This window comes from Numenius arquata, chromosome 10 (genome assembly GCF_964106895.1).
Source record: "Numenius arquata chromosome 10, bNumArq3.hap1.1, whole genome shotgun sequence".
Taxonomy (NCBI): domain Eukaryota; kingdom Metazoa; phylum Chordata; class Aves; order Charadriiformes; family Scolopacidae; genus Numenius; species Numenius arquata.
In genome coordinates, this window is record NC_133585.1 from 37,831,520 (window position 1) to 37,855,872 (window position 24,353).

At 36.3% G+C, this 24,353-nt stretch overlaps 1 protein-coding gene across 2 annotated transcripts; it reads right to left on the bottom strand.

Annotated features, from left to right (window-relative positions):
- Window positions 1-995: 995 nt before the first annotated feature.
- MYOZ2 (myozenin 2) lies at window positions 996-23,441 on the bottom strand. 2 transcript variants are annotated; one of them, XM_074154501.1, is made up of 7 exons: window positions 23,271-23,408; window positions 22,610-22,713; window positions 19,589-19,597; window positions 17,125-17,294; window positions 14,284-14,413; window positions 12,740-12,923; window positions 996-5,439 (listed from the first exon to the last, which is right to left on the bottom strand). In XM_074154501.1, the coding sequence occupies exons 2-7, from the start codon at window positions 22,683-22,685 to the stop codon at window positions 5,208-5,210; spliced, it is 801 nt and encodes a 266-aa protein (XP_074010602.1). In that variant the 5' UTR covers window positions 22,686-22,713; window positions 23,271-23,408; the 3' UTR covers window positions 996-5,207. The 2 variants fall into 2 exon arrangements, with proteins under 2 accessions (XP_074010602.1, XP_074010603.1); XM_074154502.1 differs by lacking the exon at window positions 19,589-19,597 and having other exon boundaries at window positions 23,271-23,441.
- Between the last annotated feature and the right edge of the window lie 912 nt (window positions 23,442-24,353).

The following is a 24,353-nucleotide window of genomic DNA, read 5'->3' on the forward strand; positions in this document are numbered from 1 at the left end:
CTTTTTGTTTTCTGAGTCTCCTCTATTCTACTCTTAAACCATGTTAACTTTTTTGGAGGGAAGGGTTAGAGCTCTGTAATGGTTTTAACTTACTCTGAACACTTAGCCTGCAGGCTGTTTAAAGTAATATATTATTTCCTTGAAAAGATTTTACCCTTTCAGTTGCTTTTTAATTTCCCTTTAATAAGAGTATTTTATATGCAATTTTCTTAAACTATATCAGTATGCTGACTGCATTTTATAACTATTTTTATCATATATATTCTCACACTCAATTACGTAACAGCTCTGTGGCAAACATATTTAAAATTGAGTACTTTATTTGTTTCTGAACAGCATGTAGCCTCTGAGAATAATGAAGGAGCCAGCCCTATATGACTTTTCAGCCCTATGGGGGTCTTCTGGTATTTCTGTGTAGACTGTTAATAATTTATGGACCTCACATTGAGAAATTGTAATCTAACATATATAGGATTTTATGCTCCACAGTATTACTGTATTTCAAGAAGTATATTTTATCCTGTTTTCTTAGGCATAACCAAGAATGTTTTGTGCTCATTAGTAAGGCCATCTAAGACTGAAGCAGAGTGCAGGTTATTCATGGCTGTTCTGAAAATAACTTTTAAAAGATCTTGGTAGATATGTGCTAATTTGCTTTTTCCTACAGTTCCATGCAGTTTCCCAGAGTATTTCTGAGGCATTATTAGGGCTGTTTGCACTTCATATGTACAATGCAAAACGAACTACATATGTAGTTAGGCTCAGCTCTATAATCTGAAACATCCATTCTGATGCTGAATGCATGGTAGCTTTGATAGTGGCATAAATTTCAATTACAAATGTACGTAAATGCCATGAATGGTGAAATTATATCTGCAGAGAGGTCAGTGCCAAAACCCTTGTTTGATTTCACTAGGATCAGAATTCTCTCTCTGATATGGTTTTCCTCCTCCTGATTGAGACAGTGTGTATTAAATTAATTAAAACACAGAGATACTTTGAGACAATAGGATAATAATTTATTTCCACAATTGTCAGTTGTATGGATTATGCAGGAGGGAAAGCAGTCAAGACATGCTGACTTATTCAAGACATCTAAGAAGGGCGCGAACAGTTAAAAATATACATCCAAAGAACAAGATCAGGTATAAACAAACTGTTTCTGGACAGTAATAAAGAAACAACATGAATTGTTCATTTCCTGGTACTGATATGTAATCTCTATTGAACAACAACCAGAAAACTAATCAGCTGCAGTTTCTTTGTTGAAACTGGGAAAGAGACCATATAGGTTATTACCCCATTCATACAAACATACCTTATAGCAGACATAAGCAAATAGTATGTCATCAGAAATCAACTTCAGAAAGACTGTGGCCTGCTGGATTTGAAAACAAATTTCAGATCATCTGCTGTATGTCTGAAATTATTTCAGTGCTGCCAGTGAAGGACTTAAATATTAGGGTAATTTGGCCTATTAGCTTAGTTAAGTAAAGTGAAATATGAATATATAATTTTTATAAGTCTCACCAAAGTATATGAAATAGAAATGTAGTCATAAGTGACATCAATAACCATAGTTTCAGGCCATAGCTATATAAGGTTAAAATATGAACTCCTGATGACTATTATTGCTAATATCGATTTATCCTCAATGGTGCAGACAGTACAGGCCATGAACCCCCTGGCTTTTCATGTCAAAAGAGCTTTAAGGTGCCTGTGTCTTAAAAAAAACCCTTGTATTCATGGAGCTGCTCAGAAGTGTACATCTCTCATTTCTTTTTTACATACTGTAATCACAGAGTATTTTGTATAGATTGGGAAATAGCAGATCTATTTTCTTAATGAACCACATTTTAGAGAAGATATTTAAATTAATTTTTAAGTTCCTTTCTACTACTGCAATGGGTACCTTAATGTAAATAAAATGAGGCCAAAAAACTTCGGGAATAAAGACTTCTAGACATTTTAAACTATATTTTTACTCCCACCACATTTCTGCCTTTTTATCATACCCTTTAGTCCCTTTCTCTTTTGGAAGCAAATGTGAGTAGTGTCTTGTGATAAAGTATAAGTGATGTTAAAGGACATTTTCTGAAATATTTATATACCTGTGATCGTTTATGTTTGTGTAAAGCTGTTGCTTGTGTTTTTCCGTTTAATCTATCCTTTCAACTGTATTCCTTATAGCTAAAAGGAGCTTTTAGAAACAGCACTGAAAATTTAAAAATATGTATTTGTTGATCTTTGCAGACCTATAATTAGAGACTTGTATTCTCTCACTTCAGAGCCATCTCTTTGTCTACAAAAAATAATACGAATCTTGACCTCTGAAGTTCTTTGTCATTAGTTACTCAAAAAGAGTCTTTTCTCAAGTTATAGGATACATTTCAAGTACCATATAAGTGTCTCACAAAAATCAATGCAGGTGCTAAAACCCATTGAAGTTAACAGAGAATATCTGAATTCCTAACCTTAACAAGAAATCTCCTTTGTGGCAAAGGAATTGGGTTTTGGCAGAGAGATTTGTTTATTGCAGTGAGACTTACACAATAAGGCTACATCTAGGCTGATGAAGCCAGGGAACATTCCTGGACGCTGGCAGTTGATCCTCTGTGCTGTTGAATACTTAACACATTGCGCAGTCCTAGCTTCTGCCAATTAACGCTCTCCCAAACAGTTTCCAAGCGTGGTTCAAGAGTTTAGCATGGTCAAGGGCATGTTCCCAACAGGTGATTTGGCAAAAGCCATCCAGTATGGGAAAAATAAATAGCTGCAGACTCTTCTCTGACAGCTTGCCTCAGTTTTAAAAAGAGTGATACGGGCACATCTGATTTACTACTATATATGTAGCTCTATAGTAGCAGAGCTAGGAAAGCAGGAGGCACAGAGTTCTTATTCTTCTGCTGCAGTTGGTAACTGTAACTGAGTGTTGAATTAGAGTCACTAGTTTTGCTGTGACACAGCTCATTTCAGAAGTCTCAGACAGAATTTGAGGACATAAGGAGTGTCAGGAATTTCCAGCCACATCTGATGCTATTATTTAGACCATCAACTGAACACATGCATAGCAGGCTCAGTACTTCTCTAACATCTTAAGCCTCCTGAGCCCATTCTGCGCCGGTAGATCCATAGATGTATAGGAAACTAAAGTTACCATTATGTGTGTTCTGCAAGAAACAAGGTGGCATGCTCTGCATGTATAGGTTATCTTTACAGAGTATACAATAAAAATGATGTATTTTCACATTTCTCACTGTGTATATGCTGTGCACCAATTTTCTTGTATTTCTGTTCAAATAGGCTTATGACTGCTTATGTTGGTTGATGAAAAGGAATTCCTCCAGAACTTATTTGCGTTGCTCCTCACTGTAGTTTTTTTCTGAAGCCTCTGCGTTTTTAGACTTGAATAATTCATATTTTTTGTCATTGTCCATGTAATTCTTGTACAATGTGCACAGTTAAGGTCCCCAAACAAACCCCTTGCTAGGGAAGTGTCCTCAGTCTATGAGGCTGATTTTTTTTTTCTTTCATAAATTTGTTCAGGGCCTGTACATTTGTTTATGCAGTTTGTGTGACAAAGTAAATGAAATATAATAGGTGACACAATTTCCTTTGCGAACTACCTGCCTTGAAACCAGATTTGAAACATGGAAATCATTCTTACGGACACAGATTTCAGCCACAAAAAATATAGGCCAAACTTATTGTCACTGTTTCCACTTTAAATCTCATTCTATCATTCTTTTCTTCAGATGTTGAGATTCTTTCTGAAATACTTATATTTGTACCTCAGCACCACCAAAACCATTAATTAGGAAACTATCTGGAAAAGCATTATTTTATTTGCTTACCATCATCATCTTCTGTGGGTTTCATTTTGAGATAAAATTTGATTAACGTGTTACCATAGAGCTTGCAAAATTTTATGGATACTCTGTTTTAGAGAAAAAATTAGTATCTGAGATACCCTGAAACCTATTGGATATTGCAGGCATGCTTAGAGACCGTAATGCCCCGGAGAAGCACCCAGGATATATGAGAGTGGCCTATTGGTTGAAACTAGGTTTCCCATTTCAAAACACATACAAAATAAATTGTATATTAGAATGTCCAACCTGCAGATGTCGGATACTTCTCAAACATGAAAGCATATAGAAACAAGCAATTATTAAACAGATGCTTGCCTCTTACTAGAATGTAGTTGTAACCTGAAAAAAAGACACTGAAAAGCAGCACCCTTTTACTGATTTTTTGCCTGCCCCCTGTGTAGTTAATAAGAGTCTGATACTTGTATTTCTAAAGTGTCAGAGCTTGTCAGCGTATCAAGAGCAAGAAAACTTGCATGCTTTTAAGTCCCAGTATATACTATGGCTGTAGGGGAAAAGGTCTATGAAATTTCTTTCTAGTAACAAAAGCATTCTGGTAAGCAAGTGGTTACATAGCTCAGTTATACTAATTTGGTGTGTTCAACATAACCAGTCATCGATGAGTTTTTTAGTTGTGATTAACAAAAACATTCTAGACTTAGCCAGGAAATGCCTCTGTACTTTTTCATACCACAGTGTAATCTTTGTCATTGCCAAATTTACTGTATTTTCTGTAAACAAATCCAGGTGACATGGATATTGACGTCTATAATTAAAACTGAGTAAGAGTCAGAAAGGAGGAAATGGCCTAAACTTGCTGTCACTGAAGTAATGACAAGATTCTTAACTTTGGTAGAAAGCAGGGTTGGAGAAAAGGGTTGATTTGTCAGAGCTTGTCTTGAGCAGCCAGTACTCAGAGTGCACTGAGTGCACTGTTGTGGTATTGCTCGGTTGTTTTGCTGTAATCAGTATACCTATTAAATCAAACCCTTTAATAGTGTGTCACTTTTTTTCTTAGTATACCTATTAAATCAAACCCCTTAATAATAGTGTCACTTTTTTTCTTAATACACTTGTTCTTAAACGACAAGCAAGGATTTTAGAAGGTAAAAGAAGAACATGTAAGCACAAATAGAAAATGTTTGTTACATTTGCAAAATTACTTTATTTATGTTTACAGATGAAACTAGGTGCCAGAAAAGAGACACTGCATCAGACATTATCACTTATACTCCAGCTGCCAAGGAAAAATTTTGTCAGTAGCCTTTAGTAATATTTGGACCAAAAATAGACGGATGTGCAGCTTTGCATTTTGTATGATGTAGAGTGCAGCTTCTCTCACAGGTCCTCTGTTTCTGGAACAGTGTCAGACTCCGAAGGCTGAATGAACACTACAGGAATATTCTCGGATGTCCATCCTTTAGGAGTCCTATTGAAGGATCTTCTGGTAGCAAGAGGGTTTGCAAGGATCATGAATCTGGGATCATTTAGCATCAGTAGATTAAAATCTGGTACCTTGAATTTAACCAGCTTTGATGCTCTCTCAAAACCACCAAAGGGAGTGGCAACTCTGTAGGTATTGGAGAAATAAAAGTAAAATGTGATTTTAAAAAACCTGTTTTGTTTTCCTCCAAGGAGCTGAAAAGAGCAGACGCTATTTTAATAATATAGATTTGCACAATTTCTTGTTTACATTTTCAAGCTTTTGGGAAAAGTATTCCCATTGTTTTTCTGGAAAATTCTCATTTAAGATCCAGTTTATTTTCCCTTAGATAAAACATTCAGACTTCTTCAAAATCCAACTAAATGGAAAAGCTGAGGGAAAAAGATGTCGCAAGAAAACCTTGTCATTGGTGAGTCACAGTTACTAAACTTATTTTGTGGTGATAAGTTGATAGGCCTGAAAACATAAGTTCAACACATTCTCTCTAGCAGGTAATTAGTTTAGGAAGTTCTCACCCCATTTTCTCTTATCCCCAGTTGTTCCTCCCACTACACTGTATTTCAGCACCATATTGTTATACCAGTTAGAATGTATGTGGGTTGTGCTATAAACTTGGGTCACTTAAGTGATCTGGGTTAAACAAAGACCTTTCAAAACAAAGGAGCATTTTAAAATCCAAATTATTTCAGCAATCTAGTTTATATCGTCATGCTCAAATAATTGTAGCAATACAAATGAGGAGGCAGTAAAGCCTAATGTGAAGCAGAAAGGAACAGGCAAAGACAACAGGCTCTGGAAAGAAGGGGAATGGGTGAGGACACCAGCTTTGTTTCTGAAGAAAACGTTTATGTAACTAAAAGCTTGAAACACTGGCTAAAATTGACCCCTAGTCTTAAGCCAGTATTTTTCATGTTATTTAAATGTAAGTGTTCCCTCAGGTGATAAGCCCAAGAAACTAAAAGATAAGAAAAACTAAGCAGGAAGTGACTGTTACATTCATTTGCAAATATTATAAAACAACAGTGTTTCTAAATAACTCCCATGATTCTTCTATATTTGCAGGTTTCTAGGCTGAAAAAAAACCACCCTGAGTTTTTGTGTCACTTTTTCCAGACTCCATTGTATAAGTAAATGCGACCAAACAGACTATTATATGTGCTCTGCATTTTGATCAGTTGCATAACTTTGCTGGAATATATTCTGTCCAGTTAAGAGTGTCAGATTTTTAAGCTATACTTGAGCACCTGATTTCTGCAAAGCTAGATACATACTGGCATGTGAAAGTTAATTATTGTTGCAATGGCATTTCACCAGCCTTGGTAGGTTTTGTGTGTTTGCTACAAAACAACAGAACTGTAGGTATGTATTTCCAGTGGCTCCAGGTACTATAGCAGAAGCCCAGAGAAATTAATACCAACAGGAATGAAAAGAGATGATTTGAAGGTCTGACTAGAATTTTCAGCAAGATAACTATAGATGAAAAAAAACCTAGGGAGCATTAAGTACTCAAAAAAAAAAAAAAAAAAAAAGATTCATTCAGACAAATGAATCCATGACCTAAAAGAAATGGCACTGCTGTGTCATTACACAGAGAATTCACTGAATTTCAGTATAAGTAGCATTTGTTGAAGGGGATGGTGTTAATGCTAAAGGGTCAGTAAGATATAAAAAATCATGAAAGTGCTGGGCACGCACACTTACTGAGAGAAGAACACTGCTTTGGATTAAGCTCTAAAACTGTTTCTCAGATGAAGATAAGACAAGATTTTGCAGCAGCAGCAGCCAGTTCAGGCATTAAATTCTCTTGAGGTCAAAGGAAATTCTTTATGCAAAGTGCCTGTGGTATCAAGCTTTTCTTGTGAAACTGTCTTCTAGGTCACAATGTCAATTTGGATACTGTATGATACTGATTAAAAATAATTGCTTGGTAATTGGCACAGAGTGAATGTAGTGATCTAGATCTTACAGGATAATAAAGATTGTTTTAACTGCTGCTCTAATTAAGATACACATTCTCACATTGTTGTAATATTTAATTCTCATCAATATGTAAATTAAGGGGATAATCAATATGAACAGAACAATAATAGCTATATAAAATGCAAAACTATTCTATAGTGTAGAACTTCCTCTTTGTAGTATTTTTGGATTTTAAATACATCATGTTTCTGTAGGTAACGGAAGGACATTTTATGGAAATTCAAATATCTTTTGTGGGGAAAAAAACCCCACCATGTAGTTCCTATACAAAGTCTGGCCTCTGAGAATTAAGCATTCCTGCATTCTAGGCAGAAGCACAATGATCAACATAAAAGAGAGTACAGTAATTGGGTAATAGGTGTTAATTTTCCTTTACAGAACCAGTATATTTTTGTGACTAGTAACTTTTCTGACAACGTGGTGGTGTAATGACCTGTGTTGTGTGCACATCAACTGTGTCACTTGAGCTCTGATTCATTGTATAGAAGCCTAAAACTCATGTGTAAAAAATTCCAGTAGTCATTGCTCATAATAGGGGTGGAAATGCTGATTCAGAGCCATAGGAAGTGGCTTCAGGAAGTGTACGAGATTGTTTTAATATTCGCTTTGCATATTCCTAAAAAGTAGGTGCATGCTTCAACAATAGCAGGCACAACCATGTTTATTTTTAGTTGTTGTTTTAGCAGGGCTTTTTTTTTTACCTGCAATCTTGCTTATTGAACATTACATTGTCTCAACATAGGAGACTGCTTGTAGTTGATTATTTGGGAAAGTCTGAATAAATGTTTTAACTGTATTGGATTAGCACCTTCAATTACATAAGTACAAAAAAAGTGAGTTTCACATTTTAAAATGGGACTGTCATCCTTAGAGCGTTCTGCTTCTTGTTAATTCTGTGCAAAAAGGAGACATAGGAGCAAAGAACTTGACCCTGCCAAATGCTCAGATCTTCGGTGTAGCTGAGTGCAAGAACTAATGCCAATTTCACGGAGGTATTCAGGTGCTAAGGAACTGGCTAAACACTCAGCTTTCACTAATCTCACATCACTTCAAGTTAGCACCTAAAATTCCTTTGATGCTCTGGATCTCAGCATTTTTACAATAGAACTCAGAATCCATTAATTAATAAAATCAGAGCCCAGTCCAGATGGACTGGATTCCTGTACTGTTTTTGAAACAGTAGTCTTTGGGAATTGAGAAAGCTGAGCAAGAATTTGTCTGGTAGGAGAGGCAGAACTAGTCAGACTTGCTTGTCCTATGTGAGTAAGATGTGGTGCTTTGTATGTTACTCATAATCCTACCTTTGACATTTTATCCAGCTCCAAGAAGCAGATAGAATAAAGATACTAATTTAACTGATATTACAAACTCCTCAACGAATGTAGATTCATGCTGTCTTTACCACAGATGGTTACTGGGTGCTTCCACACTGGTAAAAGAGGCAAGAAAATTTTTCACAAGTAAGTACTTCTTTTACTTGTGTCCTAATAGGATAGTCCTAATACTATTAGTATATTATACTATACTAGTTACAATTAGGACTTGTCCTAATACAAGTCCTAATAGGAGTTAATCTCCAAGAGAAATCAGATGGGATGGCTCTGTTCTGCAGCATTTCTCTGCTAGCACAGACTCATTTTCATCTAGGAGAAGGAAGAGTAGCCTGGTCTGAACAATCTATTCAGAGATCCTCAGAAACAAATTTCTCTGATCATGCATTTTGTCCAGTGCTATGTTCTGTTAAAGCATTACTGGCTGTCTTACAGAGAGCTCTACCTCAGAAGGTAAATGTGCTTGACATTGGCTGCCACCGCTTCTTCCTTCATTGACCTGCCAGCATTGCAAGACCCCTGCAGTACAAAATGCATACTAGACCCCAGGTAATACATCTATGAATTCCTTAGTTCTGATTCTGCTACTGTTATAAAAATTGCACTGCTACAGGGTCCAGAGTTGCCTCTTCATTGCTGTCAGTGGAAAACAAAATTCTGAATGCTGTTTAGTGCTGAATATACTTGTAAACTATGCGTGTGTGCATCTATTCCAACACATCAGACATCCCTAGCTGCTAAAGTTGTGCTGGTTTCACAGTTTGTTGTGTAACAAGGAAAGCTGAGAGTAGCCTGTAAAGTCTAAGTGCCATTTTAACAGATACCACTGAATGAACTGGGGAGAATCTCAGGCCCGTTTCCTTTGGGAGTCCTATGCATTGCACTTAATGTTACCCACATCCCCTCCTGACTACTGATGACTGTACCAGTGTTTTGCAGGAGAACAAACATAATGACACTTTATTGAATGATGAAGCATGACAGAAAGCCTTGCTGATACCCTCACTGATAACAAAGTGGTGCCATTATATTGCACTTTAATTGTTTAATACAGTATCATTTGCTTTCTCTCCAAGACGGCAATTAAAGAAGTCAAGGATACTGTGACCTAGATGCACAGAATGACTTAGTGGGACCCACAGAAGTCCAGAGATACCTCACCTTCTGTGCAAAGCTGATAGGCTACTAATTCCTGAGATGCCTAATGTTTTCCTTATACAAATGCTCAGATGTGCCTTTATCTTAGCTATACTGGCAGCTACAGCTAGCTTACACCAAAGCTTATCTGTGATTCTCTAATTAATAATCTTTTGCCTGAACTTTCATGCTTGAAAACACAGATAATATACCACAGCAGCAAGCTTTGAGCAAAATAGCACATCAAGGCACTTTCACTCAAAATCATGGCTGTTAGTGTTGAACCTCTGCGTCAAATAATAGTATGTCTGTGACCAGATCTCTTCTCCAAGAGATTTGGTTTCTCTTTAGTCTGAGAGTATCGTTTTGTAAAGTGGACCTCACTGCTCACATGCAGTATTCCAGCAAAAATACTACCCAGAAATAAAAACTTACTTGAATTGGACAGAGTAGGACTCTAGACACAGGGTAGGCCTAGACACAAGCCACACAACTAATACCAGAGAAATGTAGGACCTGTTTTCTGCTCCTGAATCTGCTTGCTTAATTTACTGTAAGTAGTAATTTAAAAAGTGCATTGAAAGATCTGGGAACTGAGATGTAGGCCCAAGTTTCTCTTTCCCCAAGTGAGTTTCTTATTCAGCTAGAGAAAGATGTTTACTTCCTCTAGCGCAAAGAGATTTATTATTTTCTGCACAGGTCTTAAACAGGGAAGTGAAGTGTGTTCCCACCTCTTCCGCCCAAAACCATGTTGTTATACCTCTTCTCAGGGTTTGACATTCTTGTAGAAATAAATCCAGGCTGGCCACATTCTAGGAAATTGCTCTTTCCAAAGAAATGAACCTTATTGTCTATACAAGTTTTAAAAGAATATTTATGACCCCTGCTCTGGTTTTGGAAAGGAAGACCTTAATCTAGCTCTGACCTGAAGATAGAATTAGCTGCTGATGGCTTTAGCAAAGAGAAATTTAAGTCACATTTAGCTTCTCTGTATTGTTTTCTGTTGGTTAGCTTGGCATGCGGTGTGCTGGCTGTTTTGTATCCCATAATCAGACACCCTACTCCCCTGTGCATTTTCAGGAGTGTACACACCTAAGTCATGGCTGTATAATCTTCTCCAAGAGGCTATTATCTTGAATTTCAATTTCACAAATTCTCAATTTCTTTTTGGATCTACACCTTCTTGCTAGAAAACATTAATCTGAGTGTACTGTATGTAACGGCTTTTATAGGTCCACCAGACATCCTTTCATTTTCTTCTGCATGCGGATTTTTTTCCATGACAAGGAGAGTTCTGGTGGATTATATTTGTATGCCTTGTGTTTTGAATTTACTAATTTCACACTCTAGATCTGGATTTACGTGACAGATTTTAGGTTTTTATGGCAGTTACAAGGGAGAATATTGACCTTTCCCTTGTATGAATGCACATGTGTTCAAGAAATTTGGACTGTGGTGATCCACAGTTTTGCCATGTCATACATAGAGAAAACCCCCATAGAAAGAAATTCAAACAGTTAGTGTTGTAAAGAGGACAACTAACAGAATATGGGACCACAGAACAGCTAAAAATCCACAAAGAAGCCATCAGATACCATCTCAAGACACACATATCCCTATTAATGGGGCCTCTGTGCCCTGTCTGATCCTGTCTTTCACAGTAATAACTGGCGTGCTGGACTCAGAATCTCTCTTATGAGACGGAGAACTGATTCTGTCTCTGTTCTATGTATGTATCTTTGGCATTTTTTTGTTGTTTGGGGTGGGGTTTTTTCAGTTACAATAACCATAGTATGTAAACTGTGGTGCTACTGTTCCAGTGTTAGCAGCTGTGGCACATCTCTCTGACTCTATTTGCGATTTTGTCTGCTGAGAAGAGTGTGCTACACAGACTTAATTATTAACATAATGTATATTGCTCTTAGGAAATCAGAATTAGTGTAGTGTCTGCAGTGCCAGTTTTGATGTTGAATTGTGTAATTTTTTAGTCCTTGCACTCATAGTTGAGGCCCACTTCAACAGCAGGAACATAAGTGACGTTTGTGGTATTTTTCTCTAAGTTTATACTGCCATGAGCTATTTTCTTTTTCAATAGATTGCTGTCTGGAGTTTTGAGGAAGGGTTTTGGTTTGGCTCAGCTGTGTGGAACTCAGCAGGGGTTATTTAGAGAAAAATTGTCCATAACTTCAATAAACAAAGATAATGTGAATGGTATGAATGACGGCAAAAGACTTAAGTAAGAATGTGTTTTAAAACTTTCGAAATAGTTTGAAAGCCAATGTTGTCCATATATCTAGAAGTTCTACCGATAGCCTCAGTATACTAGTTACTACATAAATAACTTCACTCTTAGATCCCATTCTACTTTGAATGTTTTTTAAGTCTGCCTGTAATGTTTTATCTGTTAATTTGTTACTGAAGGTTGTCAAAGATATAAAAAATTTAAAATGCAATAAAATATGCAGTCTGCTAACTATTTGGTGTGAGGGATTGGTTGAAGGATAAAGTTCATTATACTATCATTGCCTAAGAAACAAGCCATGTGAGTTGTATTAAAAAAAAAGAGTGCTTTGCTTTATACAGCTTACAAACAAACTTTTGACTGAGAGTCTTCCTGGTGGGTCTTGGGATCCTTACCTACTGAAGTCAACAACAGAAATACTGAAAGGAGTTGGAAGCATTGCTACAGCCTGTGTTTCCATTTATTAAGTGCACTGGATCTGATACTTTCTTTCTCTCTTTCAGTATTTTCAACAATTCATCTTACATTCCTGGTTCTACAATTTAATTTGGGGTCCATACTTTAGAGAGGGACTAGTTTCCTCCTTAATGCTTTTGTTTGCCACTTGTAATCTGTGTTCATGTATATGCATATACTTGCAAACACAGGCAGCAGGGTTTTTTACAGCTGGTGGAAATGTTTCATTTCATAGTATTTTTTCTCTGTGCTGTAAAATTCAATGTCCATTCAGAATTACCTGTTAAAGCTCCTGTAGTCAGGCAGTTCTGGCTTTGCTTCAGGTTTAAAAAGTTTAGGATATAAGGCTTCCAGCAGCTCTGGATCATCCCTAATGGCCTCTATCCAGGGAGACTGATAATACTTTGGTACAGAAGTAGTGTTGAACTTTTCAGGAGGAATTTCTTTCAGTGGTCCAGAATATCCTACAAGGCAATCAAAGCAAAACCATTGTAACACTACTTTGCCTTTTCTGCTTCCTTACTGCCATCCTATGTAACTAGGCAGTAACATACCATCATTTCACAATTAGGTAAAATGAACAATTGGATCAAGTCACCTGGCCAAAGCTACACAGAAACAGAAAGGTGGCAGGGAGAATCTGTAGCCTTTTAGATAACTGTTGCAAAGAATTCCACCCTCTCTTGAGGCTAAGATTATTTTAGTTTTATGTGAATTTGTTTTTGTCTTTATAAGCATTTGTTTGAAATTAGACTATAGCTACACAGCCCTTGGGCTGACTTAACAAAAAGATTTTAAAAACAGACTTTTGGTCAAAACTAAGATAATTCAACAAGAAAATCTATTCTACCCTTTTACCCTCTGACTATATCTTGCTCTTTAACTTAATGTTGTTTCCTTCTATAAGCTTAAGAAAACTTTTGCCAGACCTTTTTTGCTTAAAGAAAAGCTTGAAGATTTGTATCATGTCTTAGCAATGGAAATTATCTCTGTTGGCATTGTATTTGACCAATTGATGCACAGAGTTTTAGCAGTCACTAACAGAGTAGCATTGACCTAGTTTACATAGACTGGAAAAGGTCTGCACAAAACATGCATTGAGTAATTCTGAACAAAGAATGAATTTGTAAAAACCACAGTCTGCTCATGGATAATTCATAAACAGGAAGAAGGGCTATATCACTGAATAAATTAATTAAAACAAATTAGCATTCTCTAGTTTTTAAAGAGTACAAAATAATGCCGCCTTGTACCTCACTGCTTTAAATAAAGGCAACAGTACCCTCTCAGTTAAGCACTTAAAAAAGAAGAGTTTATACAGCCAGAGGCAAATCCCTTTTAAAGTTACTCCTCTGTAAAGGTTTCTAGCAAAACTTGCAGTGATTTCGGATTTACATTTATAGGTAATTAAACTACAATGGATAATTTTCAAACTGTTGAGCAGTGTGTTGCATACTAGAAACAAAGGTTTGGCAAAGAAAAATCACTGTATTAGTCTGGTTTTAAATCTGAGGATCTGTTTCTCAATGTTAATAAGACCAGTAAATATAGGAGCAGTTTCTCTTGATATTAATTTATGTTTTCAGTTTAGGGACAAGTAATAGAAGAGGCATATCAAATCTTTAAAAATGAACATAAGTGACTGAAGAGCACCATTTTGCATTTCTGCAGGAGATTCTGATTAGTTATTTGAGTCAGATTTATCAATTTCTAATAGTAAGTCCATTAAGAAATTCTTTTTGAAGATACTGTTTTATAAAGAGATCCTTCTCTGCTGTGAAATGAGAACTAAATATATTTAATGTTTGTAAACTCATATATTACCTGGGGCGATGTTGTCAGGATGTGGTGGGCTCCGGGGATCAGGTGTATTAGGAGGTGTCATTGGGGCGTGCTGGGGAATTCCTTCCACACTGAGGCCGTCCATTTTAACACTCTGTATGGGCTCTCCACGCTGCATTTGGATACAAATCAATATGATTGACAGCACACCTCTGTGATTCTCTGTCGAGGGTTGGAGTGATACTCCAGTTTGCAGCCCAGATCTGAGACCCAGGGTATGCTACCTGAAGGCATACTGTCCTGCTGTTTGGTACCCTGTTTGCTAGATGGCACTCTACAGGATTTTCTGGCTGTTAGCCAGAAGGCAAAACAGTTTCACAACTCTCTCGCGTTGGCTATCTAAGCAAAAAAGAATATTTTTTCAGTGTTAAGAATGATATCCCAGCACAATTTTAAATGTCTGTATTACAAGTGTGTGAATGCTTCATTGAAAGGATTGGAGGTGTTGTGAGCTAAGTCAACAAGCTTCCTGAAGGCTTATAACCGTCCAGCTGAGTTGTCTGACCTTTTCCTAAGTTTGGGTTATTTAAATATCGATATGCAGTTCTACATAGAGATTTCATCCCATCTACTGCTTACAGCAATCCCCAAAACACCTACCCATGCATGTGGGCTGTGTGATTCACAGCAAAGAGTAGATGTGGTCAATTTGGCAGGGGGCCCATAAAATACGTCCCTTGGATTGTTAGACACTGGAAGCTGTTATGTGCAGAGCACCCTTGCTACTGAAAGATTCAATAAATCTGCAAGTTTGAGCCATTTGAGTTTCGAAGCACTGATTCTTCAAAGCGTCTCTTCCCATATCAGTTGAAAATTCACTGCATTGGTTGAATTGCTTTTGTTTGGGATTTTCTTTTCCTTTATTTGTAATAGAAATAACAACTTCAGCGCAGGTCACTTTCTGGAGATTCATGATATGCTGTTATTTTCCACCCTCCTATCGGGTCATCAGTTCTAAGGAAACATCCAAAGGCTTAATCATTGTTGCATAAATATAGAATTAGAGTCTCATAAGAAGTCAGAATCTTATTTTAGCTATGACACATAGGCTAAAAGCAATTTAAATATAGACTGGTTTAGAGTAAGAGTTTCTTAAAGTAGGAAAGCAAACAAATAATACTTGTTAAAACATAAAACCAAAAAAAAGATTAAAGCAGAATGTTTTCTAGCCAGGATGAAGACACCACCAGTGGTGTCTAAATACGCATTTAAGGGAAGGGAACAGAAACAAAAGAGGTATCATTTTTTCACATGTCAGAATGTCATACTGACTGTACAGAGTGTGTACTTGATGTGTTTTTGTGGGAAGAAATAGAGAGGAACTGATCGGTCAGACCTTGTAGCAAAAGCATGGAACTGCATACAGAAATTCTGACAAAATGATGGTGTTGGGCTCAGCATACTCAATAGAGGGAGAAATTGGGGGAACTATTCATAGATGGGCTTCTAAAGAATAGAGTTTTAATAATAATTTTGAGTATTAAATAGAATTGTTCAGAGTTTTTATATGGGATTTTTGTTAATAAAGTTGCATTCATTTTATTGTTTCTGATTAATTTACAAGTCCATGTGTATTTTCATTAGTAAAATTAAACATAATATGAGTAAGCCCTTTGGTGCTTTGCTATTCTGATTAATAAATTAATTGTTTCCTATTTGAACTGATACAAACTTTAGATTATATTACAACAATACATTACATATAGCTACTATTTTTCTTATTCCAAGAGAAGATTAAGGAAGAATTGAGTCAAAGCCTTTGTATGGACTATGTAGGGGTTGGATGCTGACACAACCATAGCACCACTTATACAATGATTAGTTGTAAAAGCTTCAGGGAAAGAGAATTGCTGTTCTACAAGGAGTATTTCTAGGTTAATTAATAATAATTAACTTTTGTAGCATGTATTTCTTTTCATAGTAGTCAAAGCAGAGTCAAAGCAGCTTAAAAATATTGGGACAGAATCTGCTTCTTTAGTTGTGTACCTGTGTATCTGGAATCAGTGGGGATGCATACATGTAACTGAGAAGCAGAATTTAATACAATACTGGAATTAGAGGAGCTGCTTGTGTGCTGTATTAGACTAGGCGTAGAGTATTCATGTTCAAATAATTAATTAAACCTTGCAGCACATGGGAGAGTTAAGTAAAATTTATGAATGTTGTTGTCCAGAGGTTAAGCAAAAGGCTAAATTATTTTGCAAAGGCCACAGACAACACAAACTCCAGGTGCATTTAGTTCCTGCCATGAGGATTCCCAGGGTATCACTAATGATTTATTCGAAGAATAATTGACTCTCTGTAACAAACTCCATCTTTTTTGTCTGTGTTGAGACAGGTATGCCAGAAGTGTATTTAGTGCCAGTTATGAGAGTCATTTTGCTGCCTGGGAACCACATTGAGAGCACCAACATATTGTAATAAAAATACTTAGTTGTTGTATGAAACAGACTCTTATTTCTTCCAACCTTTTGAATATCACTAACTAGTCAGTTTTCACATTAACTAGTTAATTTTCAGTAGTCAATGAGCCAATTATTACAGGATAACAACTCTGGTCTCTAGTAGCGTGAATCAGATTGGAATGAGAATGATTTGAACCTGATATCCTTAAGTATTGAGGCTTTTAGATTTTTTTATTTGTCTACAGGTGGTCAATAAAATACAAATGGCTTACTTCATGTTAGCCTTATTCTAGTACAGGGTTTTGCTTTTATTCTTCTTGAAACTACAAATAAATCATGTACAACTTGTATCGTGAGCACCAAGGGAACCAATGCTAACTCTCACGGTTTCATTAATAAGTTATGACAAAATACTCACATTTCTTGGCTTGTTTGCTACATAATGATAATTTTCATATGTGTATTTGTCAGATCTCCGCTGACGTCTCTTGAAGAGTCTTGCACCTCTGTTGCTGAGTGTCGATAGTTCCTCTACCATGATATCTCTGGGGGTGCTGACCTTTTTTCCAAGGTTTAAGCTGGGTGAGACTGCAATACAATGGATAAATACATACCTCTGTTTTTCTTAAATGCCTGATATTGCATACCCTACACCTGAAATCCAACGTGTTAATGATACTTATCTAACACATAGCATAGCTTCATACGGTGTTAGTGAAATTAATCATTCTCCCAAAATTTTGGAGTATTGAACACCACAAACCTGTTTTTTTTAAGATGCTAAGCACCTCAAGCTCCAAATTTACTTTGGTTAAATGGCATTCCGCTGTTATCAAAATCAGGTCTATAATGTCTTATAGACCATCTTAATAGCAGACTGGTCAAAACTGGCTTTTGCTGAAACCAGGAACAAAATTTCTTCTGGCCCCAGTGTTGCTACATCAGACCTTCAGTTACCTTTTTGTGTCCTGCATTGGATAGATGAGCAGGTAACCCCTTTTAAACATGCCTACCAGTTTCTTATTGCTTATAAACATTTTGATTTTCCATTATTCTTTGACATTCTGCTTGCTTTTGAATTCCAGGGCACGTTTTGTACTTTAAGAAAAGTTTGCATTAGGAAGTCTGTATTAAATAGTACTTTTTAACTATCTTTAAAGCATTCAAAACAAAGCTCAAGGTGTTGAAAATGAGACCTTAACAAAGAATTACAACATGCTTCTAGGAATTGATATATTTATCAATTCTCTCGAAGAGGAAACTGAATTACTAGATGCAATATTATGTTATTCAGTGGTTGGGAAAAATCCCTCCTTTGTCTTTAGTGATCTCCTGGGCGATTTGAAGATGCGTAAGCAGGGGAAGAGGAAATCATTTAGGACTGTAAATGGAGAACTCTGAATATCAGAAACTCTACTGGTCATCTTCGTGATAATGTTCTGGAAACTGGGATACTGATGGCAATGAGCAAGCTGTTGCTTGGTGACTGAACTCTCTCACTCGATGTCCTCAACCTATAGATAAAGCTTAAAACAGAGTACAAGAACTCTGAACAAACTATTTTCTGCAAATTAATTTCTGCTTAGAAGGCTGTAGAATTTAATCAAGTGTAACAATAATTAGATCACATAGTAAAACCAGAACTTTTAAGAAAATAATTCCTATTGCTACTTACTTCAATATTTATAATTTTATTAATTGAAATTGTTCTCAGTTGTTCATAAACTTCAGGAAGAAAAATAGGAAGATGCAGTGCGTTTTGAGGATTATATCAGTGGTCTAGTGTGTTTCTTTGATCCACTTATTCAAAGTCACATTCTGTCATTTCTTTAATAATAAGACATTCTATTCTTCACATATTCTTGTGGTCTACAGGATTAAAAATTCTGAATTTTGACATATATTTTAATGCATTAAAATGAAATGAAATTATATGTAAGGCACTGTATCTTGCTGCTAGTGTAAACATACAGGAAGCCCAGTTTAAAACTAACATTACAAATCAATTAACTGCAGAAGGTACCTAATGTCAGAGTTAATATTGCATATGCAGAGTTTCACTTTGAGTAAGTGGCATGTTCAAGATGGCATATGTCTCCTAGTAACTTTATGTTGGAAAAACTGTGATTTGCTGACATCTAGGAAAAATTAATTGAGACAGGTACATTAAATATTTAGCCAACGCTGTATAGACAAGAGTTTTCCCTGTAGTAAATCAAACAAGTTTTTGGGCCCTGGAGTGCATCACTGGTGATCCACTTCTGTTCATACTGCTTCCAATTGAATGTTTGCAATAGATTCAACTAGCGGAAGAGCAAGCTAATTGTGTCATGAGCCGGAGCATGCGCTTCTGCTTTAAAAATAGTATGCACAAAGAATCCTAACACCCTCCTGTTATTTAAGAGGTAACTATAAAACAGAGAGTTCTTAACATGGAAGAAAATGACTCAGCTTTCCCAATGTAGCCATATCAGTGGCAGATAGTGGTGGGGTTTTGGCTCTGTGGTTGAGATAAGTGCACTAGTTACTGGCCTGTGGCCTGAAATTTAGACCTACAAGCGATATTTGATGTTGTTGTTTCTCAAGATTGCTGCAGGGGTATGGATTGTTGGATGGTTTTATATTAGTGAGGAGTAAGAAGTTCACCCCTCAAATCCGCAACATTTTCATGTAGAAAAAGCTTTTCTTCATTGTACACAGAGTGGGTAATATGTACATCCTCAGAGACTGGGGTGCCAAGGTGATTGCAGAACACTGTCCAAACCACTCAGTATTCTGCTGGGATACACTGGATGTTAACTGTTTTGGGCCTTGCTATTCCCTTGCATGTATACTGTCCTTGTTAATGTTAACTGAAGGTTCCAAGGTACTTTGTAACCCACAGTTGTGTGCTATTGTGTATCCAGGCAGCATCCCAAAAACATAAGTGTGAAGTTTGTTTGAATACCTTGCCAACTAAAATCTAATCATCTGTCTAGTTTTATGATGTGTCTAGGGATTGTTTCAGTGTCAGTGCAGAAAAGGTGATGAAGAATGAGAAAAGGAGGACATTTAGAGGATGACAGAAAGAGAACATCAGTGTCATAAATGGACACATAAATTAATACTGAAAGTTTAATTCATAATTTAATCCTAATCTTAACCTTTTAGCTTAATTTCTTAATTTGTTCCTGCAAAGTCCTTCCTGTCCTGTGCTTAAAATCATAACAGACTGTATTTAAATATGATTTATATAGTTCCTCCTGCATTCACCACCTAATCCCACTTTAATCCTCCAGTTTACAATCTTCTAAATACCTTAATCTGGATTATAAATTTTAATAATGAATATCAGATAGTATGTTTGTTGTAGTATCAGAAATAAGATTTTTTTTTTAACTATATCATGAAAGATAGTTAATCATGTAGCTACTGAAGAATACCTTTAAGAAATAGTACAGAACTGGACATGAGATTTAAGTGTAATGGAAGGCTAACTTGATGAACTCCAAGGGCTTCCTTAAACATATTTATTACATACATGTTTAACTCTACCAAGTAGCCTTAGAAATGTTATGATTAGTCCAAGTCTGCCAGTGAAAAACTAAGGGGCTGTGGAGGTCCGCATCTACACGCTGATTTACTACTAGTGTCTCTCTTCTGAGACCATAAGAGGGTTTACAGTTAGTGTCTATTCCTGCAACATTTTATGACATGTTGAACTTGTCTAAAACACAAAGTCATGCCCCACAAGCCAACAGGAGATGTGGACTATCAGTCATTACCAGTCTTGCCCAGAGGTTGGTAAACTTTGAGACACTGATAAAAACTTGGCTGCTTTTTTGTCTTATCAACAATTGTTTCTGCTATGAATATATTTTAACAGTGAATTTGAGATTCACAGTTTACCTGAAAGCATTATAATCAAAAGGGGCTGAAAGAAAAATGCTGTAGATATGCTTTCTGTGTGTCATTCCAAGATACCAGAGCTTGCGTTAGAGAATCTTCTGTTACCATTTACCTCTGTTAACAGTGGGGAGTTTCATAGGTCTCTGAGACTGGCTGAAACAGTACATTTAATTTTTACCTAATTGCCAGGTGCAGGATCTTCATTACTAATAGCAATGCAAACCTCAAAAAGACAACAGTTCACCCTCCAGATCACAGGTTAAGCTTTTTGAATTAATAATTAGGGGAAAATAAAATGTAAAAAATTAATAGACCTGAAATTAGTCACTTAAAAACCATATTTCTCTATGTGTTTTCCAAGAATTGTTCAGATTTGGTCCCAAAGAACTAGCATATACATTATGTGATTACAGCTTTGGTTACCCTTCTGTTTCTTAACTGGTTTCACTGAGCCTGTATGGTTATAAATTTCAGACTCTTACCACACCCATATAATGAAATTTCATATTCTTTTAACATCCAAAGAAGATGCAAAAGTAGAGTGTATGCTTAAAGAGTTACTGTTGCCTTCACTGGCCACATATCACAGCATATCTTGTAGGATAAGCTGTCAGCTAAATCTGATAATACATAATAATAAAAAAGACAGATTATGTGAGGCAAATGCCAAGCACAGATTATCCAATAACTCCAATGATTTCAAGGACTGTATGGTAGATTTATTAGTATTGCTATGAATAGTAGCAACATTTACCATGTGAAATGCCTGGTTCCAAACAAACATATGAAAGACTTTTTTTTTTTTCCCCTAATAGCTTATAGGCTGTTTCAGGCACATACAGTACTTGGGCTTACAATACCAAAACAAAATGGAGTTGCAGTGAATTCTGTAAGGTGAGACTGGCTTTCAGATTTAAGTATGTGTGGAGTGGAGAATGGAAAGAGGTATTTGCTTAGGAATAGAAATTATGGAAAATACATATGGAAATATAAGAAGGACTAGGACCAGGCACTGAAACTCATAGCTTCTTTTTCTAAAAAGCTTATGTCTCTTGTCCTACTCTTCCTGCAATCACAATGGTCAGTGAGTGATTACAGAAACTGTCCCCAAATTCTCTGGAGCAAAAGCCCACAAGAAAGATTTTCAATACTGTAATTTAATGTTAGTGTTTATACTTAGTGGTATGATTTTCATAAATTCTAAATATTAATGGAGCTCCCTGTTTTTTTAGTGAGGTTTGTGGGGTGCTTGTCACTTTTAAAACATTGATCTTTTACATAGATGATAAAGAAGCCTTCATGGGGAGGATTGGAAGGATCTCCAAAAGCATCCTGCACATACCTAATGAAATCCAAGCAGATTTGTATTCCCAACTGAGTTAATTGCTTCTTAAGGTGTCACACAGAAGCATAGTTTTAAGAACCTGTTTTAGAAAATCAAACTACCTTCTCATAAGTACCTGCATTTTCATCAGTGCAACAACAGAAAAGTAAAATTTCTTCATATAAGATTAATTGGCTGTGCATTAGAGAGAATTGCCAAATGCTAGTAAAATTTGTTAGTTACAAAGATAAAGTTTGAGAGGAAGGAACAGAGGTGTAATCATCTCTCAAAAATTTTATCATTCATATAATAAAACAGAGTGAAACAGAGAAAAAAAAAAAGGATACAAATCAGCATGTTTCTTAGCTAGCCTTTTAAAATGGAATGAAGTCATGTTATTAACCCCAAATAATATTCTGAAAGGCTATCCTAGCAGAATGTACATCAGCTGTTAGATTACTTCATTCCTCCACAGCAGTTGTTCATCTGAAAATAGCTTTCAAATGAAAAGAGGCAACTACAAAAGGATTAGTTACCATAGGCAGCATGATACTCCCACAAGATTATTTATGGCAAAACACCAGAGACAAAGCTGTAAGAGAGTTAAACTCTATGATTAAAAAAAAAAAAAAATGTATTAGGGAGGGCTAGAGGACATTGCATATACAGTAAGCTGGGTTCAGCGCTATACCATTTCTTTGTATTTCATCCATAATGGCTGATGCTTGTTGTTTCCTCTCTTTGACCATGGCAGAATGTGATAACATTGTGATTTTCTGATACGATTTTTCCTTGCTGAAAAAAAACAACACATTTTTACATTGTTGAGCCAGCTTGCACAGTTCAGCCAACTTTAATTTCTAATAGCCTGTTTAGAATGGCTGAATAGTGAACTTAGTTATTTCTGACTTAGAAATACTCCACTTTTAATTGTGCAAAATGCACTGGCAGCTCTTGCTTGCAGACAGATGCTAGGACGTTCTGATGGACAGAAGATTTGAAGGAATGGACTTTGAGTTGGCTACATAAATTCTGTAGCAAAATCCGTGTCAGTGGTCTAGGCCTTGTCACATTTACACATTATATTAAAAGATGTAAATTCATAACTAATATTTTAATTACATCATGGTTTCTGATTTCAGAAATGTTACATTTTGACATTTCTTAATCTAATAAAGAATTTGAGGAGCTAAATGGGATGCTCTGGCATCTTTAAAGAAAGTGCATTTCTGACTAATTAAAAAAAATAAACATCTTTTTAGTTGCAGAGTCAAGAGGTTACATAAATGTCTTTTATATGACAGTTTGTAGGACAGACAATGTCAAAATATTTCAGGAAGCAATACACTTACCCTACTGTTTTGTTGTGCAGAAAAAAGCGATCTCAACCCTTTAGTTGAAGCTTCAGGAGTTAGTTATGTATGGGGATGACCTGCCTGGTCCAGGATGGTTTCTACTCTTGTGCTTGGATCTGCATGGTACCTAGTACTGAGACAAACTGGGGGCTGATCCTCTTCAAAGGGATTGGCATCCAGCTGACATCAACTAGTTATATATAGAATCAAACACTCCAGCCACTCATATCTTCCTGGCGAAAGAAGAGAACAGAAAAGATTCAGCTGCACCCACAACAAAGAGAGTTTATATCCCTTTCAGAGCTTATTGGAAGATTTAATGGAATGCTCCCCTCATACTCCTACAGATCATCTCCTCATCACCTCTGAGAATAATAATCTCTGTGTTATAACTAGGAAAGGAGACATTTAAAAATAAGGTGTTAAATATATGGATGGGCAAGACTATATCAGATGAGAATGGCATGGGCTAATCCTTTAGTGAAAGATGAGACCGTGCTTCAGTTGTAGCTGATGGCTAAAGTCAGTGGCAGATGGCTGATACACAGTCTGTTCTGAGAAAGAAAAGAGAATTTTGTCAGTATTATATGTGGCAGGGAGTAATTTCTCAAGAAGCACACAAAATCTCTTGATTTTCTTTGTGCGTTAGGAACAGAAACCTGCAGTAATTTGAAACTTGATTAATATTCAGCATTCCAGGGTACTGTTGTATCAGTTTATCAAAGAAATGTGTGATATGTGACAGCACATACATTTCATGATGGCAACCAACTTTCAACAGAAAGAAATAGTGGCAGAAGGAAATATTCCCTCCTTATCCTCCTGCCAGAATGCAGCCAGCTGAATTACGGGGCAGTAAAAGCAAGATGAAGTTTTTGTATTTCTGATTCGGATTTGGGCTTGTTCTAGGAAGTTTCTTTTTTTATGGAAAATTATGGTCTTATTTGGCTTGGAGGATTGATCAGAAAATTGCTTGGATCCTGATATGACAGGAGAAAGGAGTTCTGACTGTAAACGGAAATAGGAGAGTAATTAAATACAGCAACAAAATGTGCATAACTTTTCAAGCAAGTTCTCTGA

Coding starts and splice junctions, on each gene's coding strand:
- MYOZ2 (XM_074154501.1), bottom strand. CDS start 22,685: ATGTTATCACATTCTGCCATGGTCAAAGAGAGGAAACAACAAGCATCA. Junction 14,414..17,124: donor TAGCAAACAAGCCAAGAAAT/GTGAGTATTTTG, acceptor ATCCAAATGCAG/CGTGGAGAGCCCATACAGAG. Junction 5,440..12,739: donor GACTACAGGAGCTTTAACAG/GTAATTCTGAAT, acceptor CAATACCTACAG/AGTTGCCACTCCCTTTGGTG.